Here is a 15,693-nt window from a genome sequence, read left to right as displayed (position 1 = left end):
CGGCTGCAGGGGGTTATTACGTGGCTGGAGCAGCATCGTCAGCGGCCGAGACTAGAAACTGCAGACAAAGCAAGAGGTTTCTATTTTCAGAGGAATTGAGAGCTTGCTTTTACTGTTTTCGTCTTTCATTTCTAGTTGCTCAATTTATTAATTGTGTGTGTGTGTGTGTGTATCAGTTGAACTAGTCGAAGAATCCCCTTCTCTTGATCCCTGATCCAACCTATTTTTAATCTCGACAATGAGATTCTCAAATATTATTCTATCTAGTATCTTTTTTGGTGGTGCCGTACTCGCCAATCAGGCAAATATTGTAAGATTTCTCCTTCTGGTTCTGTCGATCAATTATCCTAGCTGACGTGTGATGATACTCTCAGGTCGATGAGTCCGCGAGCAGACAGCAGTGCGCGGGTATGTACGGTCGCCGCGACTGGGGCGGCAAAGAAGATCCCTATATTGAAGGTCTGTGGTTTCTTCTTGGACTCTGTCTTTTCTCTCACTACTGCTTGCTGATATTCTCTTTCTACAGTTGATCTGCAGCGCTCAGAAAAATCAACCTCAACAGACACTTCCACTGTTTCTGTCGTGATCTTTGAATGGGCAGACGTCGATCTCATTGGCATCGACACCGGCAATCCCGATCGGCCAGTAGCTTATGTATGTAATGATGATGCTATCGAAGACGGCATTTGCACAAAGGATCATTATGGCGAGTTTCTCCTTCGTGACGCCGACAATAACTCCGCCAAATCTATCATCACTAAAGCGCTTACTATCAACGCTGATGGTACCGCTGACCCCATCAAATATCAAGTGCACAAGACTGGATTTTACTGCGTTGGTACATTTGGTCTTACTACCGAAGGAGGAGGGTACGAGGGTGTCGTCACTTTCCAAAATGCGTTTGGCAAGCTTCCGGCATCGCAGGTGGCCAAACTTCCATTCTATGGGGCCATGGCTATCGCTTATGCAGTAGTGTTGGCGTATTGGATGTTCTTGTATGTGCAATATCGATCTGATATTCTTGCGGTGCAAAACTATATCACTGCCTGTGCTGTCTTTCTCGCTGTTGAGATGGTGATTGTGTGGGGATACTACGATGTCATCAATTCGAAAGGCAACTCCACTTTTTCGCGCGTCTACATGATCTTCGTCGCCATTCTCAATGCCTTTCGTAACGCTTTTACATTTTTCTTGCTGCTTATCGTATGTATGGGCTACGGCGTTGTCAAGCCGTCGCTCGGTCCGGCAATGCTCAAATGCCGCATCCTTGCTGGCTTGCACTTTGTCTTTGGCATTGTCTATGCTATCTCGTCATTCCTTATTACCCCAGATACTGCGGGTCCGCTGATTTTGCTGGTAATCATGCCTCTCGCGGCTACGATGACTGCGTTCTATCTCTGGATTTTGTCGTCCTTGACGGCTACAATCAAAGATCTTAATGAGCGCAAGCAGAATGTCAAGGCATTGATGTACCGACGTCTCTGGCGTTTACTATTTGGCAGTATTTTAGTTATCTTTGCCTTCTTTTTCATTAATTCGCTATTGTTCGCCGACCGTAACGCTACAGATTTTGTCCCACGACATTGGAAATCTCGCTGGTTTGTACTCGATGGCTGGCTCAATGTTATTTACTTTGTTGACTTTGTGTTGATCGCATTCTTGTGGCGTCCGACGAAGAACAATCGACGATTTGCTATGAGCGATGAACTTGCGCAGGATGATGATGGTGGGTTTGAAATTGCTAGTTTAGCGGGATCGTTAGATGAAGAGGGAAGTATTTCTGGTCGATATGATCCTATATCTTCGCATGCGAATACGGCGGACTTGGCGGCATATGATCACGATAACGACAGTTTAGCAGGATCACTTCATGCCGGAGCTAATCCTTATGCAGAAGATGGGCATGGCGCAGTGGAAGTCAGTGACGATACACCGACGACGGAGACAATGTTTGAGGCTCCTGATGAGGAATACGATCGGTGGTCGGAGGATGACGATGAGTATTCTTCGCGAGTAAATCAGGAAGAAGGGGCCGAAGCTGCTGGTTTTACTGTCAAGAGGGATATCTCGAAGGCAGACTGATTAGAATGTAACTTTGCCTATAGATTGTGCTGACTGGAAAAATTTTTTTAATTTAATTTGTATAATGGTCTAAGAAAAATCATTGTGCGAGAGTTTACTTTGTCAGATCAAAAATCCACTCTTATCCAGCCTTCCTCTTCTCACCGACGCGTTCGACAGTAGTCTCCTGCGTCTCAGATGTTAACTCCTGCTTCGCCCTTGCGCCTTCTCTGGCCTCTTTAAATTCATCTTTCTGGCCCCGCTTCCTGTCTTGATGTCTTTTGGCCTCTTCCGCTTGTCGACGCTTCCAGGACAACCGAATGCGTTCATACGAGTTGAGTAGCTCCTCTTTCGTAACGCCATCACGTACACTTAACTCGATCTTCTCGACAACCGACACATGATTTGGCGTCAGTTTATCGTCGCGAAAACGTAAATATCGCCATGCGTTACTGTGCTCGTCGCGTACGCATTCTACTATACGCTCATCCAATGGCTCGCCTAATTTCTTGAGGTTTTCCCATTCTTCGGGCGTTAGGTAGAGCTCGGCGTACGGCTTGTAGTGATTTGACTCGACAAGCACAGAAAGGGACGTGATTGGTTGCGAGTCATAGTCAATGTATGAGATTGAGGAGTCGTCAGGGTCGGTGAAGGTAGGGAAATGAAGATCAAGTCGGAAATCTATGCTGTTTTCCTCTGCCGGTTTCCACTTGAGGATCTTTTCGTCGGTGCCAAATACGTAGGGGGTAAGCCGGGATGTGAATATAAGACCATCTGTGCCGTGCTTGAGTTTCGGGATGACTTCGTTCCAGAGCTTAGGTAAGGCGTATGAGAATTCCATGTCTTTGAACCCAATTAGAAAAGGGAAGAACTGCACTTCGGCGGGAAACCGTTTACATAAATCCGCATAGGGTTTATATACTAATTCGCGAAAATAGGCAAGTCGCTTGTCGAGTGTGCGTTCAGTGAGTAATTTGCCGTCGATAACCAGCGCGTCAAAAACAAGATACTTTAGCACACTTCCTTTCTCATCTTGATCGAGCACGAGTTCTCCGTCGACTATACAGTTTTCGTGGAATTTTGCGTCTGCGCCCTGTAATGGGAAATGTAGACCTTGAACGTAGTAATAGTTGTTTTTGCGATCAATGAGGTATGCTGTTTCGGCGTCGTTTTCGCGAGTAAGGTACATCAAGCATCGAATACCATCAGATTTCTCACAAACATAATAACTAAACGAATACTTGATATTAGCATCAATGCCATAATCCTTTTTTAGAGAAGAGAATACTCACTCTTCTTGTTCGAGATTTTTCTTAATATGCTCTTTTAGAAATGAAACTGGCTGCGCGCCAGGAAAACTAGTACTTGACCGCTTGAGCAACATAGCAACTTGCTTCCTGAGTACATACGCCACATCATCTGGCGCGCGTATTCCTGGAATATCAGGTACTGATCCCGCCATATCTACTTAAAAAAGCGTATAGGGTGAGTTTGAATATGTATAAAGAGGCAAGTATTGAATCAGTTGCTGATATCCATCACCAGCAGTTCCCGTAAAAGTCCTTTCGTCAACTGAATTCAGCGCGACACTAAACTCGCCAGTTCTTTCACTGAAACATATAAAATAACAAGAATGTTATAATAAATTTATTCACTGTATGATCATGCGCAGGTAAAATAAGCAGGTGTGAGTAGAGAACTGTGAAATAAGGCGGGTGAGCCGCGAATTTCTTGAAGATGAGCCGTCCGAATTTGGATTAGCGTCTACTCATCGCTTTTTTCCTACCTGGATATATATATTTTTACTTTTATCTCTGCATATGATCAGATAATAATACAAAAAAGATTTGCACAATGTCAAACGGTGAACCTCGCAAATTCGGAGGACTCAAGATCCAGGCAAAAAAGAAATCAGGTCTAAAAACAAGTTCTGCCTCAGCATCATCTTCAGCAAAATCAAGTAAGCGCTCGATATTCGACGACGATGACGAGGATGGTCTTGAACATGCTTCGTCGGAAGACGATAATTACAACGATGCTGCAACAACAGAAACAAGACAATTCACTTCGCGCTCGTCACTTCAAACTACAAATAATGCGCGTTCAGCAATCAGTGCAGAGATAGCGGCCCACTCGACGCATAATTCACAAATCGCAGCTTCAAATGAACAGGAACTCGATCCGTCAATCTACGCCTACGATGATGTATATGATACAATGAAATCAGCCGAACGTAGTGCTAGGGAAAGGCTAGTCGAGGGAAATGAAAAAGAAAGGAAGAGCAAGTACATTTCTACGCTGCAGGATTCGCTCAAGATGCGTACTCAGGACCGATTACTTGCGCGCGACAAACTGAATAAACGCGAACGCGAGGAAGAGGGTGATGAATTCTCTGCTGCGCCAGTGTTTGAGAGTGCAGCGTTTAAGCGACAAAAAGCAGAGCTTGAGAAAGTGAGAATGGAAGAGGAAGAATTGGAGGAGAAAGAGCGTCGGAGAAAGAAGGGCGGATTGGTTGGTGTTTATCAAAAGATTTTGAAGGAGAGTGAAGGATCTCACGAGGCTCAAGTTAGAGCTGCTGCTGCTGCTGCAAGTTTGGCCAAGCCTAAAAGGTGATGCCGACTATAAGGAGCCTCTATGGCTTAACAGTAACGAGAGTATCTGCCACAATATCTTACTCCTGACACAGATATGGGCTCTCTCCCTGAGATATTGCTTTTGCAAACGGACGGATTCAATGTGCTGATCTACATCAAAGCAAAGACGCCATTGTCAGTAGTAGGTGCATCTCCAGTGACGTCTCTAACATGATCTTACTGCGAACGCCATCTCGCTTTGTAAAAGTAATTGCATGAGAAATAGACGTTTATCAAAGCGACAGAAAGCGTTGAATCAGAATAATCTCACAATATCAGGAGACGACTGCGAACAATGCGCTGACAAGTAATGTTGATTGAGATCATGATAAGTGCTCACAAATACAAATAATAATCACAAATGATTACGTTGATTCAGGCAGATTGGCAAAGGCTTGTCAAAGAAATGGACATCCAATAATTATTATGATATCCTTGAGTGCTGGAACAAAGACTCAATTACTCTCTTGATTGATATAGGTAAAAATCTTGTGTATAATCTTTTCAATCATCAAAATATAGAAAAAAAAAGAAGCTTAACAAAATTCGTCTATTGCATTATCCAGCATCTTCCACAATCGCTCACCCTGACCTTCCTCAATCGCTTTGTCAACTATGGGCGATGCCTTACCAATTTGGCCAAACGGAGCAATATATTTACCGTTGCCGCTATTTTCTAAAATCTCTTTAGAGAACCCAGCATACAGCATCGTCAGCGCACCGAATCTTGCCGGATGCACTAATCTCCCAACAATAAATCGCATGATTGCAGGGTCATCTCGCGCGAGATTCGTTTGTAACACACCAGGATGCACCGATACCGAAATAATATTGCGACTGGACTCGCGTTTCGCAAATTCATGAGCAAGAAGGATCATAGAGAGTTTAGCATGCGCATAGAATGGGTATCTGCCATTTGTCGTTGTATGCGCAAAACTAGGATCAGATAAATTGATGCCGGACGACGGCGCGTCGATATGAACTCCAGATGAGAGCCAAATGACTGGAATTCCAGGACAAGATTCAACAAGCGGAGTTAACAGACGGTTCAGCAAAAAGTGACCGACTGTAATTGCCCAATGTCCTTCATATCCCTAAGGCATAGTCAGAATGGCGAATTTATCGAAATCAAAATAATGAGTGGTACCTGTTTGGACATAGTAGCTTTACCTGGAAGCATGATTCCGGCATTATACCAAATACCGTCAACAGCACCCTTACAAACCTCCTCGATTATGGCAACAGCAGGCTTGATTGTAGTCAAATCACTAAAATCAGCCGCCACAAATACAAGTTCCCCAGATGCGCTCTTCCCATTCTTTGTAGCTTTTGCAAGCTCGCTGTCTGCTGCAGGCTCTGCCTTAATAAGCTCTGCGCCGGCGTTGTAATTTGACTCTGAGCGACCGCAGATAATGACGGTGGCACCTTTATGATATAGAATACGAGACAACTCGAGACCAATACCGGAATATCCTCCAGTGATTATATATTTTTTGCCCACGAGCGAAGGTAGATCGGTTTCGGTGAATCGAGGAGGAGGTTGGTGCATTTCGGTGCATATTGTGAAAAATGTCTTGTTTCCTTCAAACATTGCAGCAAAATTTTGAGACAGAGTGCAAATAGATTAATTATGAGCAAATACAGAAGAGCAACAGAAATCTCATCAACTATATATATATTTCTCCGAGCACTACATCTTGTGTTTACAACGGTGACGCTGACTGCTGCTGACGAGGCTGCATAAAACTGAGCGCACGGCTGCACAAACTCTCGACTAAACTGATTAGATCTTGTCCAGTTATCTTTTTTGATTTGTCTAGTTGTCAATTTGATTACAATTCCGTTGATTGTAAATAAATGCTCAATACAAATAATAGCATGGCATAATAGTTCCTTGCGTCAGGTATACAGCCCTCCACATAGAAAGGCCGCTCATTGTATTCGTAGCATAACATAAACTTTACTTATTGCCAGGACAAAGTCAATTATAGAGCAGAGAATTATGCAACTACATCTATTGAAGGCAAATTCATTATATTTAAAAGCTATCAATGTTCAAATTATCAAAAGACGAAAGAATACACTAAGTGAAGTTTTCATCAACTGACATTCTCCACAATAGCTTTGTTTTCCACACTGTCAATCCGGTCAAACGGAACAATGTATCACCGTTATCTCCGCGCTCTGATCTCCCTCGACAGGGTCTAAGATAGCAGGCTCATCTCGGAAATGACATTTTATGTGCTAACTGTGCAAGGTAATTAATCCAAAGGTCAGAATAGTACTCGTCAATCTGCAGATATAGTGCCAGCCAAAGATCATGTCATGCCTCGAGAGTACTGCCACGTTCAGAATAAGTTGTCATCGTCGCAAAGCACGGCTGAAACTCTCGGTGATGTGTGTGCGCAGCCTATTTTGCAATATATCTTTTAGCCGTGCGCTATCCAAAAGGAAAATATAGCATAAGTTTATGAGACCTCTACAATATGCTCGGCGTAATCCACAGCCCAGGCGTGGTTAGAAGGCTGTTGCAAAAGATTTGCTATCTGAAAATATATAAACAATGCTCTCTCCGGACAGCGCTCAAATCCTGAAGAGATTAAAAAAACCCAAAGAAGCGAGAAACTACCTCGAGCTTGCAGCAAAAGAGCTCGCTTCGACACGTCTCTGCTCTTTGCTGTACATTATACTAATGACATTCGAAAACAAACTTGCTGCACAACAAAAAAGAAAAAAAATCAAGCTTTGAACAGATTATCTAAAAAGCCGTATACAAGCTCGTCCACAATTCCGTTCGTACTAACACTGCCGGCAACACCGTACAACATCGCCGTATCTCCTTGCTTTTGCTTAATCTCCTGCTCCGACTCGCCAGAGTGCTCGAGCTCAACTTGGGCGACTGCCTCCTTGAGATCACGAACCAACTCAGCGCATGATGTGGTCGTCAGTTTTGTGCAGGCAATATGTAAAGCGGCAGGGTTCTGCAGCGCAGATAAATGCCATCCTTTTTTGACCATCGCGTCTGCCACATCGTATACATTTAATTTTGTGGACGTGAACGACACCACAGACACTATTGGCTCTCCTAACACTCTAAGCTGCGGCATTTCATTCTCGATCGCCTTGCGAATTGTCCGCGCGGACTCTACAATCGATCGGGCAGACTTCATATATCCGTCATCGCCTATGCGCATCAGCGTAGCCCAGCATCCAGCCATCAGCGCGCCCGGCCTTGAGCCTGCAAGCGTTGGCGAAGCGTAAACGCCACCAGCCCAATCTGTAGCCAGAAAGTACTGATACCGACGGTAATTTGAGTCACGGTAAACAATGATTGAGCTGCCCTTGGGTGCAAATCCGTATTTGTGCGTATCGCACGAGATGGAGGTCACACCTGGTAAGCGGAAGTCAAAAAGTGGCACTTTGACCGAGGCATCAACTTCATTATATACTCGTTCAAGATATGGCACAATAAACGATCCTAGACAAGCATCGACATGTAACGGCACATTATACTTCACCGCGAGCTTTGATAAACCTTCTATGTCGTCGATAATGCCGTGTGGGAAATTCGGCGCTGAGCCAGCGATGAGGACAGTGTTGCTGTTGATTAATCGCCTAACGGCTTTCAGGTCGACCTTGTAAGTGACTGGATCTATCGGCGCATGCCGTAGCTTGATGCCAAAGTAATACGCTGCCTTATCAAATCCGGCGTGGACAGTCACTGGTGCGACAATTTCGGGCTGTGTGATGTGACGCTCATGGTATCCCTTCATCTTTGCCGCCAGACATGCCATGAGCAGCGACTCCGTACCGCCCGAAGTTGACGTACCAGCACCAGTCTCGGGAGCGTTAAACAGTTTGAGTACCATGCTCACGACCTCGGCTTCCATCTTACGCACAGCCGGGAACACGTCAGGGTGCAGTTGATTAGCAGTCGAGTACATGCCGTATGCCTCGGTTTGCAACTTGATTATGTCCTCACCACCATGGTATACAGCTCCAGATACTTTGCCTTCTTCCCAAGCAGAATGCTTCATTAGCGACAAAGTCCTCATTTCCTCAAAGATCTGCTCGTCAGACCAGCCATGCTCCGGTAGTTCAAGATGCCGTGTGATCCCGGGTCCACGCGGTATCATAGACTGCTCCATATCAGCAAGCACCTTTCCAACTTCTGAGCCTACTTTGTCGCGAATACCAGGCGCACGCAGCAAGTATCTGAAGAAAACCTTTGCGACGCTGTTGTACATATCGCAGATCGAGCCGCCTAGGCCGCGAGCAACGAGTTCTCGCCAGGCGGAAGAGGCAAGTCGATAGGCCACATAACCAAAGACGAGATTTCGCGAATGCCGGAATCTAAATTTAACCTGTTAGCAGATAGATCTCAAAGAAGAGATATACGAATGAACGGAATATAAAGCACATACGCTGCAGTCTTAGCGACTGCATCCGAAAGAAGTTGAGCATGTGAAATCACCAGCGACGTGCCGCGAAAGACGCTGTCGAGAGAAGACATTGCAAAATAGAAAAAGGTCTGCCGAAAATTCTCAAACAATAGCAAAAAGAGTATACAGAATAAAGGACGAACTACAGAAAAAGGGGAAAAAAAGACGAGCGGTGGATTGTAATGGCCAAAGTTAAGAGCTCGTGTTGATCTCCGTCGCTTAAACCTTGTTTAAGCCCGAGCCGCACGACTTCGTGTTCTCCATATGTTAATTTTTACTACGAGTATCTTATTATCATACATACACTGTCTATCTCAAAAAACTAATCAATCCGCCGAAACTTTGAAGGCCGTGCATCCACAGACAGAGATCGGGATCGGGATCGAGAACGAGACAACGACCGCGACGGCGTTCTTGACGGCGACCTCGAATAAGATCGCGACCGTGAACGTGAGCCTGAGAGAGAGCGCGAAGGTGACCTAGAATAGGAACCTGAACGCGACCGAGATGCTGATCTAGAGTATGACCGTCTGCGGTTCGGTGGAGTTCTTGAGTACGATCCCGACCTCGATCTCGAATCATAGCTCGAGTACGAACCTGACCTCGACCCCGAGCCCGACGGCGTCCGCGAGATTGAGCGACCACGAGCCATCGTCCTGCCTCGGGGCTCATCCGGCGACACTGTCCGCTGTCGTCGCCGCGGTTCTCCGCGCTCTTCCCGTACTTTACGTGCCAGCTCACGTAGATGCTCTTCCTTGCGCTCTTTTTCTTCGTCAGCCAGCCGTTGCTGTAGCAGTGCCCGCTGCTTGACTTCCTCTCGTGCGTGCCGATCTGCGGCATATAAAGCCTCGGAGAGCTTGGCAAAGTTGTCGCTAATCTCGACATCTTGTAGCCCTCGTCCATCAGCTGCCAGCCTCTTATCCAAAGCAATAGTATATCCCTTTGCATTCTTCCATTTAGATACACTGGGAGGAATGGCAAAGTCCTCCTGGTCTTTGACGGTCAACTTTCTTGGCGGCGAGCGTAGTAGTGGAGCTGGTGGTGAGGGAGGTCCGCGTGGAACCTTTGTGTGTTTGAATTTTGGCGGAGCCATAGGGTCCTCCGGTAAATCGACCATCTTGATAATTCGCTGGCCGCCAGCCTTGTCTCCCATCATACTGCTAGGAGTATATCTGATAAATGTTGGTTCGCTTGTCTTGCTATTTGTAATGCTTTTCGCATTAGCCGCATCCGCTTTGCCATTCAAAATATTATCAAAGGCAGCTTTAGTCTTTGCCGTAGTCAGCGCCACTTCCTCTTCTGACGGCCGCGCAAGATTAATTTCGCCAATATTCGCCCGCTGTCGTAGAGGAATCAGGTCTGAGAAAGATGTGTGCACGATTCTTCCCGCAGCTTGACCTTGACGAGCAATAGCATCGTACTTAATCTTTCCCTCCCCGTCAACTTGAATCGCGAGTGCGTTCGAAGTGCCTTGCTTTTTACGACCTAGGTCAAGAGGATACTGTAGAATATTGATCTCCGGATACCTGTTTATTCATAGTCGTTAGCTTCAAACACACCCCTGTCAATTAGCAGCAAAACAGCAGCAAGATAAAACATACGCTCCTCCATCGCCATAGTCTTCAGCTGTTTTCGGTCTCCATCCTTGTCGTTTTCCATATGATGGGATATTTGCGCGAGAGCCGCCAGTTGTCATTACCAGCGCTCCGTACTCATTGTAAGTTACCGAACCACTCTCCATCACTTTATAAAAGTCGTCTAAATTGATATTTTCTTATCAATGATTAAATGCCAAACTCGATACAGAACGCCGCTTTTGATAATGTATTCGTAAAAGAAGTTGGAACAGAGACAAAAGCGGCAAACAAAATCAAACATAATTTAAGCAGGGTAACTCTATATAGTTACCCGGCTCCCTCTGGGCCATCTAAAAAAAAAATGATTCGGAAACGAAGGGCCTTGTCTTTGAACAGTCTACAGGCTACTTCGTAGTACAGTAGTTTATTACTAAAGAATGTCGTCTGAGATGTCTACTTCGACTCCGCCGGTTCCCGAGAAGCCGCGGAACCCAGTATTCGAGGCAATGGGAATCCCGAGAATACGTCTTCCGGGCCCAAAGATGTCAGTTTTTCTGTTAACTGTCGCAGGCATTGCCGGTCTGATATACTACGACAAACGAGAACGACGTGCAAATCGTCAGAAATGGAAGGACAGGGTGTCGCATTTTGCGGAGCAGCCTCTGCCTGTTACTGCTTTGACACGTAAAGTCACGGTTTATCTTTCGCCGCCGCCGGGAGATCATATGGAGGTTACTATGGAGCATTTCACGCAGTATGTTAAGCCTATTCTGACGGCCGCTGCAATTGATTGGGAACTGGTGAAAGAGCAACGACAGGGCGATATTCGATATGAAGTTGCGGAGGCTATTCGCAGGCAGCGGCGAGGAGACGATGATCGGACGCCGGAGCAGAAGGCGTTGTCGTCAGTAATCACTAGAGATACTGATGGTGGAGCAATATGCATTGGCCGTGGTGCATATAAAGAGTATCTACATGGTGTACATGAAGGCTGGCTTGGTCCATTGGAGCCACCAGCTTCTCTCGAGCCGGTAGCCACTACACCTCAACCTCCTTCTACCGAACCGGCCGCTGACGTGAAGGACTCATTCGTCGAAAGTGCAGACATAGTCATCAACGAAGCCAATGCGTCGAGCGCTGCCGCTGAGTCCGGCGTAGTGACTGCGCAGACACCTCCGGGAGCCAACGAGAGCGAGAAGCCAGTGTCTGAAGAAGAGCAAAAAATAAAAGATGAAGAGCAAAAGAAAAAAGATGAGACGGCCAAGAAATCTCCTAAAGCGTACATCTCAACAGAAGATTACGCTACAGCACCAACACCCGCCGAGTTTTCAAAAATAGATCATCTCGAACCAATAATGTACATTCCGCATCCGCACATATTAGGATTCAGACATACGCCTATACGAACATACCGATACTTTACGAAACGTAATTTGGCGGACAAAGTAGGCGCCGTTACTGCTGCGGTCGTTTTAAATAATTTCCGTCAATTTATCCCACGTATCGACGTCGAAGCAGGAAAGCATGAAGAAGACGAGTGGCCTGTGAAGTGGAAGCAGACTGGTATCGAGAAAGGATCTGAGTGGATGCAGGATGTTGTTGTTGACGAGCGGGTAGTCGACAAGTTGCGGGTATACGAACTGCCAAATAATTTGGATGACGGCGGTTTCGTTAAAAACGACGATGGGTTTGTCGCTGACAAGTAAACGTTACTCAACCTTCCTTCTGTAAATATAATTGCTTGTTTTTGTAAATATAGTGCTTAATGTCATATCGCTCTATTGAGGTAATATGCCTAAATTGATGAGATTTAACAAACTATTACCAACAAAAAAGAGTTTCTAATGTACAATTTTTGACGCCTCCTCTTCGCCTAATTCCTTCGTAATCACTTTTTCGAGTAGCAACTCTTTACTAGTCCAAAGGTCCTTTTTCAGCCTCTCCACTTTCTCGAGCTCTTGCTCTAACTGACCATGTAATTCATGAGCCCAACCTAGTTTGCGTTTCAAATACCGGGATAGCTCTGGCTCAGACTTTCGCATCTCGTCAGCGTCTAGGGTAACAGAGGAATCTTGATCGTCGAAAGCAGGAATAACCACAGGACCGGCATCTTTTTTGCCTAATCGCTCAAGTTCACTGGCTTTGTAATGCTCTAGTACGGAGTTGTAGTCTGCGGAAGTGGCATCGCTCATACTCGGCGGGCCTGAGGGCTGATTTTTTGTGGTTGCCTCGCGAATTGCTTCTGCTTCGTGAACTGTGCGCATGTGCTTTGCAAGTGCATCAGATCTTGTAAAGCTTCTGTCACATTCTGCAGTCAAATAACATAAAACATTAACAAATTGAAAAAAAAGACTAACCAAAAGTAAAGAGACAGCGCCATACCTGGGATATTACAATAAAATGGCTTCTCGCCGGTATGGCTTCGCATATGAGCCACTAACGCAAATCGTGAGGTCTGACCAAGGCCTCTTCTTGGACAGTCCTGCCATTCACAAGCGTACTTTGGCCTCCTATTTCCGACGTGTTCGTCGTGAATATGCTTGACGAGATTATCCATATTCCTACAGTCCATGAAGCATCCTTCCCATCGACAGAAGGTCACTTGATCCAGATTATCATCGTTAACTCCAGGAGAACCCGGTACGGAACCAAAAGTATCCTCTGAGATGCTCGAAGTTATTGAGCCATTGGGTGAATGTGGACGCTCAACAATTCCATTGGTCTCAGATTCCTCAGGCGAGGAGACGTCTGATCCAGGCGAGCGGTCCCTCTTCGCCATGACAATAATGAGTCTCTAATAAGCAACTAAGTAGACCAATTCCAGAATAATCAGCAAAACATTCTTCAGCTGCTAGGCAATTCGTGTCAAGTAAACTGCTTTGAAGAACTGTGCTTGGGAAATTAGCTAGCGATGTATACTGTGCGGCGCGGACGCTGCGTACTGATATCTACGCATATAAGTGCTGAATTATACGGACATCTCTGATAGCTGCCGGTGCTCACCGCGTATACCTTAGAATTGGATACTTTTCTTTACGCTACCCACGCGATGCCGGATTCTGAGATAGGTAACGGCGCAACCAAAACAGAACTGTATGAAGAAGAAGTCGATGACACCGTAAGCGTCTCGTCTGCCTCGTCTGCCTCGTCACAACGGCAATCATTCCGGTCCTCTGTCTTAAGCAGTCTACAGACGCTGGGCTCAGTGCTGCGATTCAGCGCGATTCAGCTGATATTCCCGTTTATAAATGGCATGATGTTAGGATTTGGTGAGATTTTCGCTAATGAAGTTGGAATACGATGGGGATTTCTGGGTGCAGAGGTATGATGTCTTTTTATTCTTGCTGATAATTTATTTTTCAGTCGCAAAGCTGACTTTTGACAATACTATAGTTACACCCGATGCGAGTGAACATCAGAAGTGCAGTAAATCGGCGATTGCAAGAAGAGGAAAAGAAGCAGTCATGATAATGTAGGCGTAGGAATTCGGTTTTGTACATAGCATTATATATTATTCATATTTACAGACAAATCTAGTAACCAATTGTCAGTATGCAACAGCTGGTATGTTGTAATGACAACTAGTGTAGTGTAATCATTTATGTTTGACGCTTAGCAGCACGCTTGATCTTCTTCACACGGACAGGCATGACTGGTGCAGCAACAGGGCGAGGAGCAGGGGCGTTTCGTCGTGACGCCTTCTCCTCAGCCTGCTCTTTGGCGTTATTCCACATGTTCTTGTACTGCTCCGAGATGGATGTCTTTGCAGCAGCTTGGTCAGAAACCAACGATTTCATGTACAGATCGTCGGAGATTCCCATCAATCTTCTGAACAGTGCTGTTTTCATAAAAATCGTCTGGCACATTGACAAGAATCCAGTGACAACGAAAAACAACACATTCGCAGCGCTATACCATAAACCCATTCCCATCATCATCGCCGGGGGCACATAAGTCATGACTGTGCGCATAGTGGGCGACATAGTAGACGCGTTACCCATATCTCCGCCCATTTTGAAACCCGCGTACATGGACGCTGCCGACAGCACACTCAGTCCAAGGTACGGATCCGAGATTGCGAGGTTCTGAAACCACAACGCTCCTTCAGTTGTCAATCCTGCTACTGGAACCGCAGCCATTTTTGAAATCGCCACAAAGAAGCCGTAGGCAATGGGGACCTGAACAAGAGCACCTCCAAAAATGACGGGCATGCTGATGCCGTACATTTTGGTCAACTTTCTAATGCGGAGCTGAATGACAGCTTTCTCCGCAGCGTTGGGTGCATTTTTTAACTCAGCCTGCAGCTTTGACATGATTGGCTTGACGACCTTTAATTTCATATTCATTGCAAACGACTTGAAGGTCAGTGGCAGGACAACCAAGCGAGAGGCTACTCCCAAAGCGACGATAGTAGCCCACCACTGCCACCCCGTGTATACATGTACATACTCCAAGGCATGTAAGGCAAAATCAGTCGGCCAGAACCAGCCCTGGGCTAAACCCAGCGACTCGAAATATCCAATCTCGCTTGCACTGACTGCAGGGGCGATGGCATCTACCACTGTCTGAGCACCTGCCGAGGAGTCTGCGACTGCGCTTGCAGTCTCTGTAGCCAGCGAAGCAACTGCAGCAGCCACGTCTGACTTGAATCTATACTGACACAGTATCGGAATACGGGCTATGTTTTGTGGTCGCGGTCGCCGAGGAGCAGCAGAAGAAGCACTGAGGATACTAAAACTGCGAGTCTGTAATGTTCAGAGGACAAGTTAGAGAGAATAGAGCGTTATTGACAGACACATTAATACTTACACTAAGTAATAGCCTTGGCGACATAATTGTGCGCCCGGCAGCAACTCTACACCTTGAAATGTTCATTTCTGCCAATATTATAGATAATCGTAAATAATATCGACTTCTACTCGACCTACAAAAAAATATATACTCAATTGATTATGCACTTAGCACCTCAAACACTAATAG

General features: G+C 45.8%; 10 protein-coding genes across 10 annotated transcripts; 4 read left to right on the top strand and 6 right to left on the bottom strand.

Moving 5' to 3' along the window:
- Positions 1 to 48: 48 nt before the first annotated feature.
- Positions 49 to 2,542, top strand: V2V93DRAFT_367002 (lung seven transmembrane receptor-domain-containing protein). Its single transcript, XM_066909456.1, has 3 exons — positions 49 to 310; positions 375 to 459; positions 527 to 2,542. Exons 1-3 carry the CDS (start codon positions 239 to 241, stop codon positions 2,080 to 2,082), a joined length of 1,713 nt encoding a protein of 570 aa, XP_066767172.1. The 5' UTR covers positions 49 to 238; the 3' UTR covers positions 2,083 to 2,542.
- Positions 2,109 to 3,825, bottom strand: V2V93DRAFT_344763 (mRNA capping enzyme, catalytic domain-containing protein). The gene is made up of 2 exons (XM_066907864.1): positions 3,354 to 3,825; positions 2,109 to 3,290 (listed from the first exon to the last, which is right to left on the bottom strand). The coding sequence occupies exons 1-2, from the start codon at positions 3,521 to 3,523 to the stop codon at positions 2,204 to 2,206; spliced, it is 1,257 nt and encodes a 418-aa protein (XP_066767171.1). The 5' UTR covers positions 3,524 to 3,825; the 3' UTR covers positions 2,109 to 2,203.
- V2V93DRAFT_183880 (coiled-coil domain-containing protein 55-domain containing protein) lies at positions 3,720 to 4,952 on the top strand. The gene has a single exon (XM_066906957.1). The coding sequence runs from the start codon at positions 3,916 to 3,918 to the stop codon at positions 4,672 to 4,674; it is 759 nt and encodes a 252-aa protein (XP_066767170.1). The 5' UTR covers positions 3,720 to 3,915; the 3' UTR covers positions 4,675 to 4,952.
- A 278-nt stretch (positions 4,953 to 5,230) lies between these two features.
- V2V93DRAFT_322287 (uncharacterized protein) lies at positions 5,231 to 6,285 on the bottom strand (the record flags this gene model as incomplete). Its single annotated transcript, XM_066907397.1, has 2 exons — positions 5,231 to 5,788; positions 5,842 to 6,285. The coding sequence occupies 2 exons, from the start codon at positions 6,283 to 6,285 to the stop codon at positions 5,231 to 5,233; spliced, it is 1,002 nt and encodes a 333-aa protein (XP_066767169.1).
- A 1,147-nt stretch (positions 6,286 to 7,432) lies between these two features.
- V2V93DRAFT_379260 (pyridoxal phosphate-dependent transferase) lies at positions 7,433 to 9,207 on the bottom strand (the record flags this gene model as incomplete). Its single annotated transcript, XM_066912004.1, has 2 exons — positions 7,433 to 9,047; positions 9,119 to 9,207. The coding sequence occupies 2 exons, from the start codon at positions 9,205 to 9,207 to the stop codon at positions 7,433 to 7,435; spliced, it is 1,704 nt and encodes a 567-aa protein (XP_066767168.1).
- A 251-nt stretch (positions 9,208 to 9,458) lies between these two features.
- V2V93DRAFT_390618 (SKIP/SNW domain-containing protein) lies at positions 9,459 to 10,877 on the bottom strand (the record flags this gene model as incomplete). The annotated part of the gene is made up of 2 exons (XM_066912409.1): positions 9,459 to 10,662; positions 10,738 to 10,877. The coding sequence occupies 2 exons, from the start codon at positions 10,875 to 10,877 to the stop codon at positions 9,459 to 9,461; spliced, it is 1,344 nt and encodes a 447-aa protein (XP_066767167.1).
- Positions 10,878 to 11,082: 205 nt separating this feature from the next.
- Positions 11,083 to 12,583, top strand: V2V93DRAFT_366996 (mitochondrial import inner membrane translocase subunit Tim54). Its single transcript, XM_066909455.1, has one exon. The coding sequence runs from the start codon at positions 11,151 to 11,153 to the stop codon at positions 12,417 to 12,419; it is 1,269 nt and encodes a 422-aa protein (XP_066767166.1). The 5' UTR covers positions 11,083 to 11,150; the 3' UTR covers positions 12,420 to 12,583.
- On the bottom strand, positions 12,472 to 13,703 carry V2V93DRAFT_333703 (uncharacterized protein). Its single transcript, XM_066907693.1, has 2 exons — positions 13,096 to 13,703; positions 12,472 to 13,021 (listed from the first exon to the last, which is right to left on the bottom strand). The coding sequence occupies exons 1-2, from the start codon at positions 13,490 to 13,492 to the stop codon at positions 12,555 to 12,557; spliced, it is 864 nt and encodes a 287-aa protein (XP_066767165.1). The 5' UTR covers positions 13,493 to 13,703; the 3' UTR covers positions 12,472 to 12,554.
- Positions 13,704 to 13,711: 8 nt separating this feature from the next.
- V2V93DRAFT_366994 (outer membrane protein TOM13-domain-containing protein) lies at positions 13,712 to 14,245 on the top strand. Its single transcript, XM_066909454.1, has 2 exons — positions 13,712 to 14,035; positions 14,107 to 14,245. Exons 1-2 carry the CDS (start codon positions 13,763 to 13,765, stop codon positions 14,179 to 14,181), a joined length of 348 nt encoding a protein of 115 aa, XP_066767164.1. The 5' UTR covers positions 13,712 to 13,762; the 3' UTR covers positions 14,182 to 14,245.
- On the bottom strand, positions 14,192 to 15,611 carry V2V93DRAFT_366991 (60Kd inner membrane protein-domain-containing protein). The gene is made up of 2 exons (XM_066909453.1): positions 15,523 to 15,611; positions 14,192 to 15,458 (listed from the first exon to the last, which is right to left on the bottom strand). Exons 1-2 carry the CDS (start codon positions 15,586 to 15,588, stop codon positions 14,313 to 14,315), a joined length of 1,212 nt encoding a protein of 403 aa, XP_066767163.1. The 5' UTR covers positions 15,589 to 15,611; the 3' UTR covers positions 14,192 to 14,312.
- Between the last annotated feature and the right edge of the window lie 82 nt (positions 15,612 to 15,693).

The sequence above is a fragment of the Kockiozyma suomiensis genome (assembly GCF_038497685.1).
Source record: "Kockiozyma suomiensis strain NRRL Y-17356 unplaced genomic scaffold V2V93scaffold_4, whole genome shotgun sequence".
Classification (NCBI taxonomy): Eukaryota; Fungi; Ascomycota; class Lipomycetes; order Lipomycetales; family Lipomycetaceae; genus Kockiozyma; species Kockiozyma suomiensis.
Note: the sequence above shows the minus strand (reverse complement) of the source record. Positions and strands in the feature narration are given on the sequence as shown.

Excerpts from the sequence above, each read along its gene's own strand:
- V2V93DRAFT_366996 (XM_066909455.1), top strand. The coding sequence starts at position 11,151 with ATGTCGTCTGAGATGTCTACTTCGACTCCGCCGGTTCCCGAGAAGCCG.
- V2V93DRAFT_333703 (XM_066907693.1), bottom strand. The coding sequence starts at position 13,492 with ATGGCGAAGAGGGACCGCTCGCCTGGATCAGACGTCTCCTCGCCTGAG. Across the intron at positions 13,022-13,095 it reads ATTTTATTGTAATATCCCAG|AATGTGACAGAAGCTTTACA; the intron begins GTATGGCGCTGT and ends ATTTGACTGCAG.
- V2V93DRAFT_366991 (XM_066909453.1), bottom strand. The coding sequence starts at position 15,588 with ATGAACATTTCAAGGTGTAGAGTTGCTGCCGGGCGCACAATTATGTCG. Across the intron at positions 15,459-15,522 it reads CGCCAAGGCTATTACTTAGT|ACTCGCAGTTTTAGTATCCT; the intron begins GTAAGTATTAAT and ends TGAACATTACAG.
- V2V93DRAFT_344763 (XM_066907864.1), bottom strand. The coding sequence starts at position 3,523 with ATGGCGGGATCAGTACCTGATATTCCAGGAATACGCGCGCCAGATGAT. Across the intron at positions 3,291-3,353 it reads AAAAATCTCGAACAAGAAGA|TTATTATGTTTGTGAGAAAT; the intron begins GTGAGTATTCTC and ends GTATTCGTTTAG.
- V2V93DRAFT_183880 (XM_066906957.1), top strand. The coding sequence starts at position 3,916 with ATGTCAAACGGTGAACCTCGCAAATTCGGAGGACTCAAGATCCAGGCA.
- V2V93DRAFT_367002 (XM_066909456.1), top strand. The coding sequence starts at position 239 with ATGAGATTCTCAAATATTATTCTATCTAGTATCTTTTTTGGTGGTGCC. Across the intron at positions 311-374 it reads TCGCCAATCAGGCAAATATT|GTCGATGAGTCCGCGAGCAG; the intron begins GTAAGATTTCTC and ends TGATACTCTCAG. Across the intron at positions 460-526 it reads AGAAGATCCCTATATTGAAG|TTGATCTGCAGCGCTCAGAA; the intron begins GTCTGTGGTTTC and ends CTCTTTCTACAG.
- V2V93DRAFT_366994 (XM_066909454.1), top strand. The coding sequence starts at position 13,763 with ATGCCGGATTCTGAGATAGGTAACGGCGCAACCAAAACAGAACTGTAT. Across the intron at positions 14,036-14,106 it reads GGGGATTTCTGGGTGCAGAG|TTACACCCGATGCGAGTGAA; the intron begins GTATGATGTCTT and ends ACAATACTATAG.